The 16,096-nt window shown below is 30.9% G+C and overlaps 2 protein-coding genes across 2 annotated transcripts in view; both read left to right on the forward strand.

The window, feature by feature from the left end:
- The window catches only part of Sol1, a 224,370-nt gene extending 218,747 nt beyond the window's left edge, over positions 1-5,623 (forward strand). Inside the window, exons 10-14 of the mRNA XM_026629750.2 lie at positions 493-679; positions 1,090-1,280; positions 2,830-3,037; positions 4,714-4,958; positions 5,330-5,623. Of these exons, the coding sequence (XP_026485535.1) occupies positions 493-679; positions 1,090-1,280; positions 2,830-3,037; positions 4,714-4,958; positions 5,330-5,397 (899 nt within the window). The 3' untranslated portion in view covers positions 5,398-5,623. The remainder of the gene's footprint in view (positions 1-492; positions 680-1,089; positions 1,281-2,829; positions 3,038-4,713; positions 4,959-5,329) is intronic.
- Positions 252-16,096, forward strand: part of LOC113393051 (suppressor of lurcher protein 1-like) — a 308,266-nt gene continuing 292,421 nt past the window's right edge. Inside the window, exon 1 of the mRNA XM_064216502.1 lies at positions 252-256. Coding sequence (XP_064072572.1) covers positions 253-256 — 4 coding nt within the window. The 5' untranslated portion in view covers position 252. The remainder of the gene's footprint in view (positions 257-16,096) is intronic.

Raw genomic sequence — 16,096 nt, forward strand, 5'->3', positions numbered from 1 at the left:
ATTCGATTCTATTCTATAAACTCGATTACATAAATAATAAGAAATTCCAACTTCGCATCTTTATTGGCTAAAATAATAAGTTTTAAATATATGGTATATTTATATGAATTGTAATACAATCAGTATCTGGAATCGTACTGAATTAATAAATCTTACCGTTCGCTGCACTTTATTTTGAACCTTATTAAGAATATATCAACATACATATGTATATTAAATGTATTTAAAGGAGCTTTAAATTTCACAGAAAATATGATCTGTTTTCAAGGTTATTGGGCTATTAGTTATAATTAACGATTATTTATTTATAAAATATTTTTCCTTATTGAGTATTCGTCTATCTTTTATATTTAAGTCAGCCTTCAGTAAAGCTTTAGATCATGTCGAGATGTCTTAATTTATAAACAAAACAATAGTGATATGTTAACAATTGATTATTCTATTATAAAATACTTATTCAGTTTAAAAAATATATCTATTGTCTAATTTCAGCTTCATCCTGTCACCAAGAGTTCAATAGTGATGGGACGAAACATGGTACCCTGACATCACCTCACTATCCTCTTGCCTACCCACCAAACACGCACTGCCACTACGAATTTTTCGGGAGAGGAAAAGAGAGAATAAGATTATTGTTTCAAGATTTCTTGTTGTATAAATCTTCAGATGGATCTTTAAGGTAAGTAATTTTTTTAAAACATTCGTCGAATATATTTTTAATTGTAGGTAATATTCATACTGAGTGGATGACCAATTTTCTCAGTATTCTAAAATCAATAAAATTTCTTATAAAACTGAAGAGGTAATGGGCCACCATATGATAAGAGATCATCTTTGCTCAAAGACAATTTAATCACTTTTAACACCAAAAATGGTCGTAATTATGACGTTACGTATGATGTATATATAATTACACTGGCACTCATCATTCAAAACCGGGACAGAGAAATACAAAATTATTCTTTGGTAGAATAATTGGAATGAAGATACCCAAGTAGATATGCTTACACAAAGCCGGGTAGTATTCTATACCATTAAAGTCTATTTTATATTTTGCATATTTTTCATTTTACATTTTTATATTTCCAGCTGTACAAATGTGGATTCTCTTCAAGCCTTCGTTAATGTAGACGGGCGGTTAGAAAACGTCGCTACATTTTGTGGAGTCGACCTTCCTAAGCCAATTATGTCGAACGGTCCAAAGTTAATGCTCGAATTCCGGGGAACCCAATCGTCGAGGCATTCAAGAGGATTTAAAATATCTTATTCGTTCGTAGAAAGTATGTACAAGTTTGCATCATTCCGCATTTATCGTATGCAATTATTTGGTTATATATGTTATTTAACAATGTTTTTTTAAATAGATGCGATTTATATCATACATATGTCGTATTTAAATATTATCTAACATCAAAAATATAAATACGGATTTATTATTATTCGGATATTTACTTATATAGAATTTGTTGTAGATATGTAACCAGGTCTAACTATTCCTAGATTAGCTGTGAATAATAAATATTCTACTACATATCAAGTGTTGAATATGTTAATAGACCTCGCTAATGAACTTGAAATTAACAGAATATACTATTATTGCTTACTAATCGCGTATAGTTGAAAAGATAATAGATTTATACATCATTGTATTGACATTTTGCAATTAACGTATTTTCAGTCCAGGGTGCAGAGAGTGCAAATAAGCAAGGGCAAAGTGCGTGTGGATCAAAAAAAAGATTTTTAAGAGACCTTCTGTGCTGCCTCGTCAATGATGGTTAAGTCTTGGATAATTGGCCAGGCACCATACAAGGTCTTTTAAAAATATTTTTATGGCCTGAACACTGCTTGCACCCGGAATCTTGTTGTACTTAAGATGGCGTTGTTTTTATTTTTAATCTTTATATTGTGTCACCAAGTGAAGCGTAGCGAAAAGCCTACCTGACCTCCTCTGATAAAAAACACCGTTTTACCCAAAAAAGCGGTGGCATATTTTGGGGTATTATTTTCGGTTCACCTGTGAATATAAAATACTAAAAAACTGCTTGTAAAATATTACAAAAACACAGCTTGTCTTGCCGTTGCATAAAATGTACAATCGCTAAACAGTACATTACGGATGACCTAATTATATATATTCAAAAAGAGACTGCAGTTTTAATTTTACAATCAAAGACAATATTTAACATAGATCACACAAGATGACAAAATTGTATATCTTTTGTATCCAAAATTTACGATCTGGTAGCCCCGTCCAAGTGTCCCTCTCCTGTCGATACAGGCAAAAAATACCCCGAATAGATAAAGTAGAAACCATATATGGATGTGGCAGGGGATGCTTTTTGTGGAAAGGTTTCATCATTTTATTATAACTTGAGAAATTAAACAGAACTGCATTTTTAAAACCTCCAGGCATTGCTTTGTTTTTAAAACACGAGTATTTTAAATCGAAAATATTGTAAACATATTGAAATTGAAAATGTTTTTAATAGCTATTTAGTTTTAAATAAGTAGTTAGGTAATAATGAGCTATAGTTGGTTTTATCACACGCTACATGATTTTTTCTGACAAAGCTTACATCTTCCAAATCGGTCTGGCCGTTTTAGAGTAATCGATGAACATACCAAACAACATGCGTATAAAACATGCATATAATCTAAGTTTACAATCCACTTAGACATATTCAGTCAATCGTTAAAGTATATTTATTTTGTTTTACATATTTTAAATCGGATCTGCTACTACTCATGTTGTAGAGGGGATCCGAGTTTACAAAATAATTTATAATATGTATAAATTAATAAATATATATTATGTTTAAATTATTTCAGATTTTGGAATAACAACAGGACGTCAGCTGAAAGAATTTCCTTGTGCATTTGTATATAATAGTAGCGAAGCGCACAATGGAACATTCGCATCGCCAAACTCGCCTGGACCGTATCCAAGAGACACTGAGTGCTCTTACTTTTTCCACGGTGGACAAACAGAGAAGGTTCACTTACACTTTACTCACTTTGATGTGGAAGGTGTATTACCGTAAGTAGTCATTTAATGTAGAACGTCCATATGTCGTACCTAACTACTAAGAATATAATTAATATTACCATCGAAACTAATAATTAAGTAACTACTATTCTCTGCACTGCATACCCACGTAACATTTCGATTATCGATTCGTCGATTCGATTATTGATACTTTGCCACCTTGTTAACTTTTTCAATTTGTTAATTCAATTTCTAAGGTTTTTTATAGCAAATTTAATTTACGTTTAATATATATATACCATGGGATTTCATTCATCAAGGATTCATACTTTATCATCGTTATGATTATATTGTAAAAAAATATGTGGTTTACGACGTTGCATGCATCAAAAGCAGACAGAATTAAGATGACGAGTGATCCCAAAGTTGCATGTCGGAAGATGACAAATAATGAATACCTAAAGCTAATTACTTGATGGTGTAATTTTCGATGTACGATATCTAGCGTATAATTTAAAGCCTAGAACAAATTTAATAAACAATTTACTTCTTTTAATTGTTGTGTCCGTTAAAAGTCTTAATAATCCTGGGAGTAGTCAAAGGTTTTTAAGGATATTTTTAAAACTTATCTGAGCCCATTGTTTGCGTGGCAACATAAAACACTTTTTACATCAACGTTACTTTTTACGGAAACTACGTCACTCTGGTATTAGAAAAGTCACATTTAATCCTCTCATTATCCAAACAATCGAATTCAGATGGTTGATATCACAGGAAAGGACATAGTGTCAGTCTCTTTAATTCCTCATTAATATAAAAGACTTGCTTTCATCAGCTTGTTTTTTTTGGGTGACACACGCTAGATAGGGGTCATTCATTTATTACGTAAGACGATTTCATGTTTTCTTACAAGGGTGTGGGAAAGAGTCTCGATAGTTCTTACGTAAGAAAAAAAAGCGCAAAGTTAAAATTATTTGAAAAAGGTTCGATTGTCGAGGTTCGTATAGGTAATACGCATCCGTGCCACTAAAATAATATTTCCATTTCCATGGCAACGTGCGGTCCAAAAAATAAAGATTATTAGTACCTCTGAAATTACAAATAAATATTTTTTAAAATTGACTTTTTGAAACATAAACATTAAAATAAACCAAACGTGTATTCATTTTTGCCTTTAGATTCTTACGTAATAAATATTATTCAGGGGGGAGGTGGTCGGCTTATTCTTATTTTTTCTTATAATATGGGAGGGGGTCAAAAACAAGCGAAAATAGTCTTACATAATAAATGAATGGCCCCATAGTATTATTATTTCTCCCGTTTGTAACGCTCGAATGTTTAATGATAATTTTTAAAACAGTTTGTGTCATGGGACTACCGGTTGTAACAAAGTGGCTTTCGCTATATATAATATAATAATTCAATGAAAATAAATTGTTAAAAAAATCCCGTATGAAGTGAAATCATAATAAAAAAACATGTAAATAAATATCATTTAAAAATATAGAAGAACGAAATACAGAAAAAGAGAAAGGGAGGAATAGGTCACATGGAGAGGGCATAACGCTTTTTCCTTACTATATGAAGATTTCTAGCAGTTCGCTTTACTGTTAGAAACGTAAAAGAACTTTGTTACAAAAAAAAAACACCAATCAAATATGAAATAGAACATTGTGAAAATATTATGATTTATAGTCTTTAATTTTATTTGATTTTGATTGTTCAAGATGCGAGGCGGTATCCGCAAGCGATTACGTCGAATTTTCAAACTACATGACTGAAGATAATAGGTACGGTAGATATTGTGGGCAGATGAAGGAATTTCACGTGGAATCTGAGAGGAACTTCTTCAAAGTAACATTCCGGTCGAACGATCGATTAGACGGGACTGGATTTAAAGCGATGTACCAATTTTTAGAGGCTACAGATGAATATCAAGCTCCAATCTTTGATAAGGCTCCGAAATCTTTGCGTAAGTTTAGATAGTGTAGATGTATAGTACTCTATTAATAACAGATCTTGTTTTTTTATCAGTGACAAGAAGAAGGATTAATTCATCAAATAAATATCTTCAATTTGAAATAAACACACTTATGACCTCACATGATTTTCTCTGTCAACACGATATAGTTGATTTAATTTTTGTAATAAAGAACTCTTTCGTCTACTTATTTGTCCCTATACCTTATCTCTGTTTAATTTAGTGTTCATTGTAAGGTGAGATTGACCACCTATCTTCTTAGTTTGTGTTTAAAATAGTTCGCGTAATTTTCAATGAAAACACTGTATCTATAGTATGGTAAAAACGTGATAATAATCTTTTTTTTTTGTATCTGTTTGAAGGTTTGGTCGCTGAGCTGGTTCTCTTGTCTGTCATCGCAACTCATTGGCATCGCCGACTATATCATTGATCAAGTGATATTAGAATAAATATAAATACTATTAGTCTAATAATAATCCTGTACATTTTGTACTATAGTCTGCGCCAAACACTGTAATTTAAATGTAGAAATGCAATATTTTCTATAAAAATATCTATTAAGTTTCGTCTACTATTACCAACTAAAGCAATATACCTAACACAATAAAGTTTTATTCACGCAGGCACGTAATTATTAAAATAAAATATTTAAATCTCATGTTGTTTTATTTTGTTATTTCTAGATCTTACTTGTTTATTTTTATGAATTTAGAGCATATAAAACCTTTTTTTCTAGTCTAATATTTTTGTTATTAAGCTATCACGATATAAATTACGAAAATAATCATAAACTTATAAATACTCAAATTAAAAGATTACTATACTTCCGAAGATAGTAAAGACGAAGGTTGTATGTATGGATGTTTGTTACTCTTTCACGAAAAAAATACTGAATGGATTTTAATGAATCCTTACAAAAATATAGCATATACATCAGAATAACATATAGACATATATATAATTTATAAAAATATTGTGTGAATTGTAATAAATATAACGCTATGTCAAATAAGTATGAAAAAAAATCTGCTGTCAACGAGTTATCCTGGCGTGCGCTGTAAAAACCCTTTGAGTTACACGTTATCTTATATAGCCCTAGAAAAAAGCCTGGGACAGCATAGGTATGTTCTATGTGTAAGCCATTATCGCCAAAATAGTGAATCAATACAATTAAAATAAATAAGTAGTTTATTTCTAATGCATATTTGGTATTAACAAATTGATCCTTGAATCAAAATAAATATTAAGGGATTAACCCTTCTGGTATTGTATTAATGCGAAAGTACCTCTGTCTGTCTGTTGATCTTTCATGGCCAAAACGAAGGAAGGACATAGGCTACTTTAAATGTCCAATACCTGACCGACCCCCATAAAGGCGAGCGTTGTCTAGTACAAAAACTAGTGCAATTAATATACACAGGTATTGTTACTGAAATACAATATATAATTATTATATGTTTATTAGGTATATGATACCTATTTTATTTATTAATCATAAATTGGTTCGAAGTAATTCCCAAACGAGTCGAATGTTAATCATATTTAGAGGATTATTAGGATGTTCGTAGAAAAGGACGTTGAATTACTAATTTCAGTTATCGTACAATTCTACACAGATAAAAGTTTGTATTCGTGTAATTATTTGATTGAAGGTATTGGACGTATCAAGTATAGTAAAATAAAATGTTGACACAAATCCTAAAATAATTTCGCAAACTGCTTGCTTTAAAGATGTATTAAGAAAAGCTAATCGAAAATAGACAAAAAGTAGCAGTTTTTGCGATATATTAGATTGCACTATAGTCGTTCAATGTGACAGGTTTTGTCGAAATACGGGATTATTTATAACCAAACGGCAATCATTCATTACAAAACAGATTATTTCTATATAAAATATGTAGGCAGGTGGTCAAATGGGCCACCTAATGGTAAGTGGTCACCAATACCGTAAATATTAACGCTGTAAGAAATATTAACTAATCCTTACATCGCCAATGCACCGTTACCCTTAGGATCTAAGATATTATCTCCCTTGTGTTTGTAGTTACACTGCCTTACTCAAAACGGAACACAACAATACTAAGATAGTATTACTGCTTGCGGTAGAATATACTTATTATGATGAGTACCTACCCAGACCGGCTTGCACAGAGCCCTGTCACCAAGTAACCAATATTACAATTCACAAATACATTATTTACATATAGTCTATTTATAAAAGCTTATCTATAAGATTTTATAGAAAATCGTTGTAAATAACGACGACTTTCTATAAAATTTGATGAATATGCTTTTGTTATGTCGTCATCATCACAAGTATTAAGATTTTGTGAATCAATTCAATACAGAGCGTGGTGACCAGCAAACACAAAAAAAAAATCCTGGAAAAAAGCCAGAAAAGGTAAATATACAACACTCTGGGATATTACGGAATTAATGTTATTATTAAAGTGATCAAAATGAAAGTGGAATAAAAATTTTATTAAATTTGAAGAAATTCACAATTGTGAGGTCGAAAAAATGTTTCCATTTACATTAGTGACAGCCATCAATTTCTAATTTCCTTTCCTTTTTCGGGAAATCTTGTCTTGTATCTTTATTCGAAAGCAATATAATCGTTCTGAAATCGATTTCACCAGTAATAAAATATGTATTTGTGTATTTATTAAATAATGAATATTAATTTAATTAATTAGTATTTCTAACATTACCTATGACTAAAATATGAAAAATATACTTATGCAAAAATTATCATTTTAGAGGATATATTTTAGTTGTTGAAAATAAAATCGTTAAATAAGGGTATTTCTTAAATTTAAATTAAAATACTTTTAATATTCAATATAAATAGGCGCATACCATTTGCTTCTTTGTCTTAAACTCGATAAAAAACGTTTATTTTTTTTCAATTGACTAATTGATAAGTATTTGCATAAATTAACACAGTTTACTTAATTAACATAGAAATCATAAAATGCCTCAGAAGTTGCAACGCAATGGCGTGCCACAATAAAGAATTTCAATTAGTCGCACTCTAGTCCATAATTTCTTGCTGACATTTCTTCCTGCTTGAACTCGCCCGGTTAAACTTTATTTTAAGTTACGTAATCTGAGAAACGAATATTGCTTGCTCGCTTCAATAACTGCAGTTACGACTTTGCAAAGCCGGTCCACAACTTCACAGTCGACACTCGACAGGTGTGGCGGCAGTGGCGCTGTCATCGCATCATACTATCTCGCTTGCACCCTTTCTCCCACTCTGAGCTACACGCGTATTTTTGTGACGTCAGTCCGAGTTCAGTCGCCGTTCTCTTCGTTACCGGTTTCTGGATTTATGCTTTTAAACTTACGTCTCTTGTCTCGCGAACTTTTGCCGATCAAACTCGTGTCTAATACAGAAACTTTATACTGGATTTTCTTCAAGTTTTGTGTGTGAGAACAGTTTTATTGTTTAAAAACAAGTGTGAGTTGTGTTGGCTTAGTGTTTTGTGGTCACAGGTGTCGCATTCCAGTGTGGACGCCGACGCAGCCTCCGTATCCTATACTACAATTGGAACTAGGCAGGTGGATATCATAATAAGCTCCTTTTTAAAAACATAAGTATATTTGAGATGAACTACTTACCTTAGGTATAAATTAAAAGGTCAGTCAGGTCATGACACAAAATTTCGTTACTATTTTCAATTATATATATATATATATATGTATATATATTGTTATTTTGGAAATTAATCAATTAATACATTTTAATCACATGTTAAGCATAATTTTATTAATAATGTTTATTTTCGATAAAACTTTGTTTAGATGATGAATAAAAGCGGAGTTTGTCTGTCGCTGATTCGCTGATTTCCAAGCAGGATAAATATGTAACTTTATTGTCAGAAAAGAGTAACTACTGAGCTCCTTGGCTGTTTTTCGTGGTATAATATACATTCCGAATATGTGGTAACTTTAATTTAATATTGTAACATGACGATTCAAAGGTGCTTGCGAGAGCCTTCGTATATAAAGTTGGCATATTTTGATTTTGATACACAAATGATACCTAAATAACCACTACGTTTATATACTATGATTCTTACCTAAGTTTACATAATTTTAATTTAGGTATTTGTTAGCACACCTGGTTGTTATTGTTAGTCTAACGCGTAATAATACACTTAGGTATTTATAATACGTGAATTTATGTGAAAAATATAATCAATGAATATAAATTGCATTTGAATATTGGCTGCATTAAAATCGACACGATACTGGTATTAAATGTATTATTTAAATGTCAGGCAACGATTCCGTAGGCACAGCCTGCACGCTGCAGTTGAAGGTTTTTGTTTCAGTGCATTTGTAGGTTTTTGTTCTTGTTTAAGTATTGACAAGAAATATAGACTTCAGAAGTTTAAACGCGTATTAACATCTGTGCCGCCTATGCTTAACTATATCACAGCCTATGTCATAGATCTTTCTAAACTAAACATATTTATTTGTATAATAAAATAAGGAATATGAAATTTATGCGAATGTTTATTAGAATCATATAAGATCCAGTAAAAATGTACGCGACTGTATTCATTGCCATGAAAGTCAGTGTCCCCGGATAAAAAAAAAAACTTGGTTCGCCGTAATAGGTACTGCTACCCTTTTGCAAGTGCTTGGGAATATATAAGAATTATTATCATGAAGATCTTAATTATATACAGATAAAAATTTAAAATCGTTACTGTACAAATTATGACCGCGTGGAACGCTGGCAAGAATGCTAGCAGCATTTCACCGTTCAATCGTAATTCCGGTCATTTGGGCAAAAAATTACCAGCCCTTTTGTCACCAGTGGAGGCAATAAGGCGAGGTGGTCATATGGTGATTAAGTATTAGGGAATATATGTCAAGCAAATACAATGATACAACTAGGACAGCTTGTTAGCTATTTGGACTTTAGATTTGTAGGTTTTTTTTTATTTATTAAGCGAATAAGTACGTTGTTTTATTATCGATTTCAGACAAATATTGGTTGTATGCAATAAGAAAAAAAAACTTAAAGCTAGTCGTTCGAGTTTCTTAAAGGTCGATGCAACTGCAATAAATTATTCTTAAAAATTACTGCAACCAAAGCCACACAAATATAAAAATATATTTTAAAAAAAATCTTGAATTGAACGGCTTACCGTATAGTAGAAATTAATTCCTTAATTACTTATATCATTAACTAAATAGGTTTATAAAATGTACTTAAACGGCTGTAAAATAATATTAAATAATATTAGTGCACAGTTATAAAAATTCTTTTAGAAGATATACACACATCCAGTATACATCATAAAGTACCTACTTTGTTAGAACAATAAATAATATCGTATTATTATTTTTCTTACGACTTACGATTAAGTTGACGTACTTGGTATATAAATAATTATCTCAGTCTTCGTTAGAAGTGTTCTTCTATATACATATAAGGCGAGCAGGAAAATAATATTGATTTATTAAATTATTAGCTATGTTAGTTTTTCTAAAAGTTTGTCAAATAGTATACATTAAAACTAATAATGCTGACATACTTCCAATTTGTGAATTGATACTAAAAAATGTTATCAATTGGCGATTAAATACATAATCAGCGGAAATTAAGTGTTTATTTCATGTTAATGTGGTTATTTCAACTGTAAATTATTATTAGTATTCATATTAATAAATAATAATTATTCACATTGGTACTTGAGACAGCGACATTTTTTTTAAAAAAACCAGTAAATTTGAAGGATATCCCGTCATTTGGGTGTAACTGGAACATTTAATATATTACTAACAGTATCTAAAAAAAAATTTAATATATTACCGATATTTTAGGTTTTATTTTATATGTGTGCCTTTTAATTTTTTTATAAGTTTAATTTGATGTTATTGATGGATACTTGCATATTATGTTATTAAAACCGACTTTTAATATAAAATTAAATTTTACTAATTGATAGGTTGTGTTTTCACTCATAAACCAATGGTATAAGATACAATTTCCGTTGACATTATAATTAATATAGTCGAAAGAGAATTTAAAAATATCCAAGACCATCGATGCATAAAATTTATTATTTATGGTCGTCGAAGTTTTAATAGATTTGACATTGTAACACTAAATCGGAGTTTGATTTTTTTTTTGCAAGTCATTAAACTTTTCCAACGACTTAAACTAATATCATGCTAAAAATGGTTACCAATAATTAACCCATTCAAAAGAACTGGTTGCATTTTTTTCTCGCTGGATAAACGCATTACGCGCTTCCCCCACGTGGTGGAAGGTGGGGGGGGGGGAGGGGGGTGTGTGGGACTCCCCGGAGCCCTGGACGCCGAGTGCGCCACTTTAAAGGTTTAACCACTAAAAAACCAGCGGTACCCTCTCCGTCTTTCGGCGGGCGCCACGGGGTCGCTTGCGCATGCTACCGTGACGCCCTGACGAGTGCATTGATATACGTCAACCCATAATATAAATATAAAAAAAAAACTTCGTCATATACAATTATATGCAATAATAAGTATTAGTATTTATTCTCTCACTCTCAAGTCATCCGATGAGGACCAAGCATTCGTCTTTGTGCATTGCCGCCAATTTATTTGTGACGTATTTTGATAAATTAAGTACGTAAATTGTTTTATGTCATACTTAAGATTAGTTTTATTATGTTAAAGATATTTAAAAGTAAAAAAAGTAATATTTTCTATTTATGTTTCAATTTAATTTTACATTTAATAACTCGTATAACTCTTGCAATACAATCAATATTTCAAATAAATACAGGTATTCTGGCTAGGAGAACAATTTATTCACCTCAATGCCCAACATATTAGATAAATACTGTAATATTAAAAAATATAAACCCACTAAATAACTAATAATATTATAAGTGCGAAAGTGTGTTTATTGGTCTGTCTTTTTACGCAGTAATCGAATATCGCAATTTGCGATCGACGCAATTTTGGGCTTAGAAATTGTTTATAGTCAGTGACATTTTATCTAAAAGAACTACTAATAACGATACAATAAATGAAGGTATTTGTTTAGATAAATGTATGTATGTTGGATCATTCTTATCTTTATATGTATATATATATAAATCTTTTGTACGTGCGTTTGTAAAGCAACTCTTATTACTTTGAAACGGTTTGACAGATTTCGTTGAAATCTTTTGTGTGTATTTGAGTGGTTAGAATGGTTTAGATTGGACTCGGTAGGTGGCGTTGTAATCGGCAAGTAAATACAATTCTTATATCACCCGGACGAAGTCGGGACGGGCAGTTAGTATAGGTTTTACAATGCGTAAAACTCTTGTCAATTTACTATATCGATATCGTTAACTAGCCATGAATAAATGATAATTCATTTTGATATAAAGATCATCATTACAATTTCAGTTTTATGCTTTGATTGTTATCGAAAGTAAGTGGGTCAACTTTATCCCTATTTGGTAAGAATACCGCTACTATTAGACTCTCATATTGAAACCTCAGGAGCTCGATATGGACACCATGTAGGTCGAGATTTCATGTCAAGACAATCAAGTTAAGATGCTAAAAATATCACTATTGTGTTATTGCCCTTGCTCTATTTATTGAATAAATTAGCAACACAAATACAATTCGTGATAAATGGCAGTGTGGGTTATTATATATTCGATTCTATCAATTATAAATTCGATACGCGTTATTTAGTGTTGTGTTATTTTAATTCGATTTTTAAATATTATTTTACCGTTAGTGTGTCAGACTAAAGAGTTTTTCTTTTTTTTTTTTCGTTGCGACCTAAAGTAAATAAAATATACACATTAAAAAACTGATTCAAGCTGTGAAGTTTTATTATTTACTGATACGTATAGACAATTTTCAAAATTATAACACAATTTCGTGCTCTTTAAGCAATTAATTCTGCGTTTTAATTTTTTTTAATTGCTCTGAAATTAAATAAATTAGTAACAGAACTGACGAACTGGTTATCTATTAAGGAACAAAAACGGGGCATATAACGGGTCATAGTCTCTTCATGCCGTTTTTTATCTAAAATAGGCAGACAGGCTTGCAAATTAACTAGTACATTTCTTATTTGACAAACACTTGTAATTATTGTTATATAAAACATGAAAATCATATTGCCGGAAATATTAAAATACAACAAAGGATATTAAAATCAGGAAGCAGTCTCGTAAGACGGCTTCCTGATTTTATATTGCAACCGTGGCGCGGCACTAAATCTGTTGAAACGATAACGCCTTTAGGTTTAAATCTTGCTTCACAATATAGAAATGATTAACTTTGTCCTAGCCACAAGTAAATCATAAAAATATTGTTATTTATTTAATTGAAGAACATACAGCCGTTGAAAATCAAAAATTATAAATACTTAATAACTTAGTCCCATTGCTGGGCAAGTCTTCTTATATTAAGGATTATCATCAAAATATTAAGCATGATCATATTTAGGTACTCAATCCAACTACGCTTTGTTGATTGTATACTTTGGCAGAATGTCCTACACGTCTTACGTCGATGTTTTATTTTACGGCTAATGATCGTAATTAAAAATAAAGAAATGTTATCATATGGAAGAGCCCTTTTGTGCCTTGATTTGAACCAACGAAATGCTGTATATATAGAATGTCAGGTTTAAAATATTGTTATGATATGCATATACCTATTCGTATAAAGATTCTCACACATTCCTGTAACGCGGTTATTTTTCTAGCTTCTATTATATTCATATATGTATATGCTTTAGAAAAATGTAATTTAACGTTACAAACTTGAATTGGTATATGAAATATCGATGTATTACTAGAAATATTTCATAATAAAGAACAAAGGTATTAAAAAAAACATACGCGTACATTCTTAAAGTCTGTTAAAAATGATATACCTATGTCATGAATGTTATTAAGTAAATACTTTTATTTATTGAATACCTTCTTATTGAATGCCTTTGTTCCTCACAACATGGCCGCTGTATAAATAAACAACATGCGATATTCAACTGATAAAACGTATTTAACTAAAATTAAAAACAAAAACATTTCATAAGATGCTATCAAAGAATCGCGAGTCCACAAATCTCCATTTGTGTCAGTACAAGAGAAGATAACATCGACAGGACGAGACAAAACAAGCTGGCCCTTTTATGTGACCTATTAGCTCCAGCCCTGACTTCGTCCAGGTACGACTTTAATTTTAACTCGACGTAAACTTATACAGTAGAACCTCGATTATCCGAACTAATTGGGACGGAGACTAGTTGGGTATTAGTTCGGATACCCAGAAGTTCGAATAGTCGAAATGAGGGTAATTGGGGACAATATCAAATAATAACATTCACATAATAACAATACACTATTAAAATTTGATATACTTATTAAAATACAACACGTTGTAATATAAAACACCTAAAAAGTTAAATTACTACTACTTTTAATTATTTTTTTTATGATTTCGTCTACAACGCAACAACGTTCGGATAAATTAAGTCAGCGTTCGGATAATTTAAGATTCAGATAATCGAGGTTCTACAATATTAGAAGTGGCTTTGTCGTTTAACGTGCTAATCTCATAAACGCTCAATTCTTTTTGATAAAATTTTCATTGCGATTTTCCGATATTGAGATAAGTTATATAATGACCAATTTCGCAAATTCTTTGAAACTGGCGTGTATAATCCAAATTTAAGGCGAGTTCTCTAATACTCGTACATAGCTAGCTCTCCATAATACTCGTACTTAGAATGATGACTACAATCAAATGAAATGACTCAGTCACCGCTCGTCATTTTTAGTTTTATTATATTAGTACATGATTGTGAAATGACAAAAAGCAGTATGCGAAATTAACTACAAATTACATTAATTATAACATCAACAGGATGTATATATGTACATCCCATAAAGGATAGAATGCATCTAAACACCGTAAATTGTTTCATTCAAGAGTGAGACACAGGTTCAGTTAGTCAGTCAGATTACAGGTTCAGTTAGTCAGTCAGATTACAGGTTCCGTTCCGTCAAAATTCAATACATTTAATCCAATTTTTCACCGTTGCTTATCATAGTCCGTATTATAACACCGGACAAGTCACTATATAAATTGTTATTTTAACGCAGTTCAAAAAATTTAAGTCATCCACACTAAAAGCAAAATGTTATAAAAGTGTTTTAGTTATGTGGAAAGTTGTAAGAATTTTTATTGCTAGTGCTTTATCGTAACGACCTTGGAGATTTTTTTACATTATAAAGTAGCAATGTAGTTCCTGGTATTGAGAGCAGTAGGTACTACTATGATATAGCATATTTTTTGTTTTACTGAACTTTTATTATTTTTGTTCTTTCCTTTTTCTGTTGGAAATTTTCTTGTATATTTATTATAGAGTTTAAAAGTTAGCGATAGTCTCTTTTACACGGTGAATAATTGTACATTGTATTTTTTCCAAAACGAGTTTTTAAATTGAGAAAAGTAGGATAAAAAAATTAACCATTAAATAAATAAATTATTTAATTCATTAAATTAAAAGTAAGTCGATAGAGATTTATATTTTCTGGTGATAATGGAACACTAGCACAACGCTTAACGTTTGAGGTGAGCTAAACGCAATATTGCGGAATAAAATAGGCAAATGGACAAGTGTTTCCATCATACGGTTGTAATTTAAATTATTTATTTAAGGAACCTTATCCCGCCGAACAAACCGCTGCCGGTACTATTTCTAAAAAATTTTTTTTATTAAAAAAAATAATCTCAGCAATACAATCCGGTGTCTTGAAGGCAACGGTAACCAACTTCTAGACGAATACGTTTTTTGTCTTAGCTCACTTTTCCATTAGAAATGGTTGTGGTCAAGTATAAACCTATAGTCAATAATAATAATAATATGGTATACTCATATTATAAATACTTGGTTAACTGAGCATTGTATTAACTACAAAGTGAACAAAAAAATTAAATCATATAATTACCATTGGAATCCTTGAATTAAATATATGCGTCAATGGAATGCAAAGGCCGTGCCCAAAGCCTAAGTACGAAGGAGTACAACTGCCTAATCTATACAAACTGACAGCTCTGAGAACTCGAGGGGTCTTGAAACATGTAAGTTTGAGTTGAAT

The sequence above is a fragment of the Vanessa tameamea genome, chromosome 12 (assembly GCF_037043105.1).
Source record: "Vanessa tameamea isolate UH-Manoa-2023 chromosome 12, ilVanTame1 primary haplotype, whole genome shotgun sequence".
Classification (NCBI taxonomy): Eukaryota; Metazoa; Arthropoda; class Insecta; order Lepidoptera; family Nymphalidae; genus Vanessa; species Vanessa tameamea.